Source organism: Budorcas taxicolor, chromosome 3 (assembly GCF_023091745.1).
Source record: "Budorcas taxicolor isolate Tak-1 chromosome 3, Takin1.1, whole genome shotgun sequence".
Classification (NCBI taxonomy): domain Eukaryota; kingdom Metazoa; phylum Chordata; class Mammalia; order Artiodactyla; family Bovidae; genus Budorcas; species Budorcas taxicolor.
The window spans coordinates 44,645,422-44,652,738 of NC_068912.1; the positions used below are offsets into that span (position 1 = coordinate 44,645,422).

The 7,317-nt window shown below is 36.7% G+C and overlaps 1 protein-coding gene across 1 annotated transcript in view; it reads left to right on the top strand.

Annotated features, from left to right (window-relative positions):
• PLPPR5 (phospholipid phosphatase related 5) overlaps window positions 1-6,775 on the top strand; it is a 102,732-nt gene extending 95,957 nt beyond the window's left edge. The window contains exon 5 of the mRNA XM_052638041.1: window positions 6,611-6,775. Coding sequence (XP_052494001.1) covers window positions 6,611-6,775 — 165 coding nt within the window. The remainder of the gene's footprint in view (window positions 1-6,610) is intronic.
• Window positions 6,776-7,317: the final 542 nt, after the last annotated feature.

Consider the following 7,317-nt stretch of genomic DNA (forward strand, 5'->3'; position numbering starts at 1 on the left):
TTGACATACTCCTTTTCCTCTTTGGAACCAGTCTGTTGTTCCATGTCCAGGTCTAACTGTTGCTTCCTGACCTGCATATAGGTTTCTCAAGAGGCAGGTCAGGTGGTCTGGTATTCCCATCTCTTTCAGAATTTTCCACAGTTTATTGTGATCCACACAGTCAAAGGCTTTGGCATAGTCAATAAAGCAGAAATAGATATTTTTCTGGAACTCTCTTGCTTTTTCGATGATCCAGCGGATGTTGGCAATTTGATCTCTGGTTCCTCTGCCTTTTCTAAAACCAGCTTGAACATCTGGAAGTTCACGGTTCACGTATTGCTGAAGCCTGGTTTGGAGAATTTTGAGCATTCCTTTACTAACATGTGAGATGAGTGCAATTGTGCAGTAGTTTGAACATTCTTTGGCATTGCCTTTCTTTGGGATTGGAATGAAAACACGTTTTCCAGTCCCATGGCCCCTGCGGAGTTTTCCAAATTTGCTGGCATATTAAGTGCAGCACTTTCACAGCATCATCTTTCAGGATTTGAAATAGCTCAACTTGAATTCCATCACCTCCACTAGCTTTGTTTGTAGTGATGCTTTCCAAGGCCCACATGACTTCACATTCCAGGATGACTGGCTCTAGGTGAGTGATCACACCATCGTGATTATCTGGGTCGTGACGATCTTTTTTGTACACTTCTTCTGTGTATTCTTGCCACCTATTCTTAATACCTTCTGCTTCTGTTAGGTCCGTACCATTTCTGTCCTTTATCGAGCTCATCTTTGCATGAAATGTTCCCTTGGTATCTTTAATTTTCTTGAAGGGATCTCTAGTCTTTCCTATTCTGTTGTTTTTCTCTATTTCTTTACATTGATCTCTGAGGAAGGTTTTCTTATTTCTTCTTGCTATTCTTTGGAATTCTGCATTCAGATGCTTATATCTTTCCTTTTCTCCTTTGTTTTCCCCTTCTCTCTTTTGACAGCTATTTTTAGGGCCTCCTCAGACAGCCATTTTGCTTTTTTGCATTTCTTTTCCAAGGGGATGGTCTTGATCCCTGTCTCCTGTACAATGTCATGAACCTCAGTCCATAGTTCATCAGGCACTCTGTCTATAAGATCTAGTCCCTTAAATCTATTTCTCACTTCACTGTATAGTCATAAAGGATTTGATTTAGGTCTTACCTGAATGGTCTAGTGGTTTTCCCTACTTTCTTCAATTTAAGTCTGAATTTGGCAATAAGGATTTAAATAAGGTTACAATCTGCTTGAAGGATTGTTACACAGACTGATAATGTGTAAACAAAATGGTGTTTATGTTTAGTTCATGGCCACATGGATGACTGAAATAATTTTATAAATGAGAGATTGTTTCCTTTCAGACGCTTTTACTCTGTGATAAGATTTGTGCTTTAAAAATATGTTTTTGGAAAATAAAGCTCCAGGTGAGGATAGAGACAAGAATGCAGATTCAGGGAAGTGGTGGATGGGCCTCTGATTGCACAGAGGGAGGGGAGGCTGGCTGGGGGTGGGATGGTTTGGAAATTGATGAAACAATGGAATTGATGAGGATGAAGTGGACAACAATCTGATGATTCTCGAGTTTCTCATTTGGGCAACTAAGTAGAATATTTATTTCAAGCAGTGACTATAGCTCTGGCTTGCAGTATCTTGGAGTGTTTTCAATTATTCTGCAGTGTGTGCAGATCACTAAGATGATTCCAAGATAAAATTACCACTAACCTACTCCAAGCCACTGTGTGTCGGTTCAAGGCACTCATGTTCCCTGTCACCCACGTCCAAAGTCTAGCATATGCCTTTGACTCACTCTCCCCACACTCGGTGATTCATCTAGTTGAAGCTTGTTTCCACTACAGAATCTTTCTCCCGTATCTTACTTCTTTGCTGTTCTGACCATCACTTCTTGATTGTAGAGATCTAATTGCTTACCTCTTCTATATCTGTCGGTTCCTAGCTACCTCCTCACTTTAGACTCTCCTCCAAATGCCTTGCATGCTGCTTCATACACGTGATAATATAATTCATTACTAATAAAACAAACAGAAAACCAAGCTTCTTTTGTGCTAGATTAAACCAGACACTTCCATTGGGCTTCTGGGATCCTCCAGAGTCTGGCTGCACTCTTCCTGGTCAAGTTTATGTTTCCCTTTTTTTTTTTACAGTGGAAATCCCACACTTGGAATCCAGTCAGTTTTCTTCGTCTCTCACACACTCTGTCCAGCCTGCACATGGCCTCTGCTGGAATGCTCCTGTGTATATTTTAGAGAACAAAACAGGTGTGGGAGTCAGAAAAACCTACATTGAATCCTGTTGTTGCCACTTTTTTTTTTTTTTTTGCCAGTTTTCCTCAATGTGTGATATTGACCATCCCAACGTAGCTCCTCATTATTCCTAAAGTACAGCCTCCCCTGACCTGTATTTAAAGTGATGACCTCTCTCCCAGACTCCTTTCCTCATTTCCTATTCACTTTTCTCCACTGCACGATTCAACTTTTAGTATACCACATATAATATTTTGGGTTTTGTTTTCTGCTGTCAAACTCTCTAGAATGTAAACCACTTACAGAGATGGTGTTTGTTTTCATCACTGTATATTCCCAGTGGTATATAGGAAGTTCTCAGGAGATGTTTGATGAATGAATAATGAACTGTTTTATTTACTTCCCAGAGCTCTTTTGAGGGTCAAGTGAAATCACGTATGTAGTCAAGTCAGTCAATTGCATGGTACAGAGAAGGCTATGGATACCATACTCTTCACCTTTGATGATTTTATTATTGTAGATTGATTCATATTATTTTATAAAAATGAATGCCTCAAAGTACTTGCAAGAAAGATGGATATTACAGTATCAGGCAGGATAATTCAACTTTACTGACCAAAGCAAGAGCTTGTCAGGTTATCGTGCATATTCCTAACAGTAATAATAAAGAGTTATTTGAGTATTCTTTACTGTATTAACTCAATTAATTCTCATGCACTGTGAGACATAATTATTATTGTCTTAGTTTTGCAGATAAAGCAGACAGATGTAGTTATATTAAATAACTTGCTTAGGCTCACAGAATTAGTAAATGGAAGAGCCCAGGATTAAGCTTCAGGCCTGTTTGACCCCAAAGCCCATGCACATAACCCCATACAGCAGAGATGTTTTATTTGCCACAAGGAAGAGGCAAACTGATCACAAATGGATCAGATTAATTTATTATCACTACTGGAAAAAGAAAACAAAAATCTATATGTAATGGTGACTTATTACTAGTGTTATTTTTTGGAAGAGAGGGTAGAGTTGTACTCATGGAAACCACTAATGTAAAAATAGAATGTTTCTAAAGAAAGTCGCTTTCAATTATATGGGAACATCAGAAAATTTGAGAATTTTTATCCTGGATTCATGATCATTTATTAATCTGTTCATTCACCTGGCACTGAGAATAGAATAGTGATCCAAAAAAGAAGCATGTCTGCTTCCATAGAGCTGATAACCTTGGAAGAGAATCACATGAACCAAAATGCTATGCTTGCAGATATATAATTTCATATAGAGATAGGTATTTCAGTGAAAAAAATCACAGGTCCTTGCCAGCAAATAAAAACAGCCTGGGATCAAGGAAGACTAATAAGGTGGTGATGCAGAGATGAGATATCACAGATGAATGAGATATGCCCAAAGACAGTGGACATGAGTATTCCAAACAAAAGGAAGTGAAAGGAAACAGAAAGTGTTTGGAAAATAGAGAAAGAAGGCTGAAAGGTGGGCCTGAGTTTGCATTTTGAGAGGAATGAGAAGCCAAGCCACAAAGTAGTTTTAAGGAGGTTGACATGATAAAATTTGCATTTTGGAAAGACCATTCTCACCTCTTTGTAGAGAGGGATTGGAGGGAGTCAAGATTGGATTTAGTCTTGAGAAAGCCTTGCAGGAATTCAGGCAAGTAATGATGATTGCTTAGTCTTTGGAGTTGGTGTTAGGGATAGAACAAGGCAGATATAAGAATTCAAAATCTTTAGGAAGAAGAATTGAACAAATTGAGTGGTTGAGTACAGGAAGTGTTCAAGCTTTCAGCCACATGCAACTGCGTTTGGGGATGAGGGGGAATTTCCTTTCCCTGAGAGAATCCAGAAAAAGATCAAGGTTGGAGTAGGATCAGAAGATGGGCACATCTTGGGTTTTATTTTGAACATTTGTTGAATTTTTCATATCTTTGCCAGCCAAAGAAATGAAGCTGACTTTGCTAATCTGTCACAACCTCTTCACTTTCAAATTGAGAAAACTGAGACCCAGAGCACTGTCCAAGAACAGAACATTCAGCCTCAGCATCAAAAACCATGTCTATTGTTATTTCCTATGAGCATTTTTCTAATAGGAAGTCAATTTCATATTTGCAAATGTTACCAGACAAGACTTACTAAATATTTGAATATGATTCTCAGGAAGATTTGATAATTTCCTTCCTAATAATTTAAATAATAACAGTAATGAAGAGTAATCATTATGCTAATAGATGCTTTAATGAATATCTGCTATGTGTTAGGCATTTAAATATTTCACATGTGAATTCTTAGCTGCTTCAGTGGTGTTGTCCTGACCCTCAATTAAGGCAACAAGATAACTGGTAATAACTTTCAGAGTTTTCTGAACCGAAATTAGTATAAAAAGCAATTATACTAATTTCAATAGCCACTATTAAATCTGTTCTTCACCTAATGACTTCCATTTGTCTGTGTATATAGTTATTTCAGCAAATTTTAATTCAGAAGAATTTGTAGCAGTTTTTTTTCACCTGCTGATTTTCCATAAATTTATATAATATTAATGGTGCTTACCAGGTGGCCATAGTGGTAAAGAACCCACTTGCTAATTTAGGAGGCATAAGACATGAGGGTTTGATCCCTGGATTGGAAAGATCCCCTGGAGGAGGGCATGACAGCCCACTCAAGTAGTCTTCCCTGGAGAATCCCATGGACAGACGAGCCTAGTAGGCTACAGTCCATAGGGTCACAGAGAGTTGGACATAACTGAAGTGACTTAGCATGCATAATATTAATGCAAAGAAAATGTGTGTGTATGTGTGTGTGTGTGTGTGTGTGTGTGTGTGTATATATTTCATGAAATGGGTATGAAACTGTTGTTTGTTATATTGTTGTTAGCTCAAATTCTTGATTATATTGCTTGATTGCTGCTTCCACACCAAAATGGAAGAGCTGAATACTTGCTGCAGAGATTATACACCCACAAAGCCAAAAATATGTTCTATCTGCTCATTACAGACAAAATTTGCTGACCTCTACTTTAGGTCAGTTACTATCTATTAGTCCTTTGCAGGCTCATCATTTGATAGAATGTTTATCAGGTACCCATTTCCAAACCTTTGCCATGACTTTGCTCTAAAGATCTGGATGATAGTGATGAAATTGAGTATTAAGTTATTAGGCTTTGATCTGTGCTTCTGATCTGTAATTATACAAAGAATTGAAAGGATAATAAGTATATATCAGTTTGCAAGGAAATTTTTTCCAAGATAAAATCTAATAGTGTGTGTTATTTTGTAGATTTTAAAATTTAATTTAAAAGCTGGAGAACAATCAAGATGTAATTTTTGACCTCCAAAAATATTCAATAATGAGCCCTACACTTTCCACTGTGATTTGTGGAAAATATACAATGTAAACTTGTGATTGTATATTAAGCATTTATTTATTAAATGACTGTTAAGTTATAAACTAGCTACAAGTAAATTCTGTATTTCAGTTTGATAATAGAATATAAAACCCAGAAAAAGAAGGCTCAAGAATATCTTACCTACTAGTTCAATATAAGCAATATAAGCGATTAATTTTCCTGTATTATTTAAATCACTAATTCTTGAAATTTGATCCACCTACATCAGAAGCTTCAGAAATGCCTTTTAAAAGTGGCAACTCCTAAACCTTATCCTTCATTTATGAAATCAGAATTTTTAGGAGAGGGCTTAGGAATGTCTTTATTTTAAGTGCCAGAACTTTATTTTCATGCACAGTAGAATATGAGAACTTCTGGTTTAGTATGGGATATAATCAATTGAAACAAGGGTCAGTTTCCTTTGTGTAAAAGGTCTTCTATTTTAGTGGTAGCCACAGTAAGCTGTTGTTGAAATGCCAGATATATATGGGATGCAATAATAGACAATAAACTAGGGTTAATGGTGCTACTAAATTAGAAAGTGCCAATCGTAGTAGGTTTATTATGAATGTAAAGATCTTGAAGCAATGGGATATAATTAACATTTAAATTAAGTTGTAGGTTAGCCACATTAAGGAAAGGTTAGCTTCCTATGAATTTTTATAAGGTTATGGTGTTATTTTTGGATCAGTTTGAGCATTGACTATAAACTAATTTAATGAAAATTTTGGAATAATAGCAATGTCATTATTAACTGAGCTACATATTAATTGATGAATGCTCTTGAACACACTTGCACTGGATTACAAGATAAATTTGAATGTAAAGTTATAGACATGTAGTGTTTAAGTCATGCCAGTACTTTATTACTGTGATTAATCAGGCTGCTCACAAAGATCATGTTTATAGGGAGCATGGCTTTGTTTTAATTGTATTTTTTCCTGAAATTGTAGGTTGTATGTGTGGTAAATAATTTCAAAGGAAGACAACCAGAAAATGAACATACACACACGGATAACCTGGCACAGATGCCAATGATAAGCATTCCTCGAGTAGAAAGTCCTTTGGAAAAGGTAACATCTGTACAGGTGATTCATAATTTAAATTCTAAAGTGTGATTGTTATCTAGAGCAAATGAATAATTATTCTTGAGAGTTCTTTCACATTTTTTATTTACTAAAATAAGCTCAGAGTCGAATGTGGTATTTAGCAAGAACTTAATCACTGAAGAGAGCAACTTTTAAAAATGCGTATCGCATAGAAAACATTTCTTTGAGCCTCTCAGGCTTAAAAGTTGAGTCTGTACATGGACTGTGCTGTAATCTGCCATAGCTTTAAGATAAGGAATGTTATACAGTGGTCCCACTCATGGGCAAGAGTTTTACTTCAGAATGTATACATTTTTCATAATACATATTCCATTTCTTCCATGCTTCTTTTGTATGAAAATCTGTGTAGTGTAACAACTGGCATATACTCAGGACTCAATAAATATTGTTAAACCTCAGTGTGTAAAGTTCTGGCCTCAGGGAAACACCAGTGTGCTTTCCTGATCAGCGAGGCCCTGAGGATCAGGCTGGATTTAAGGGAGCCTGACGAGGTAGCACTTTGAGTAGCAGGTCAAGGCCTCATGGGACATAGCAATGAACAGAAAAGCCAG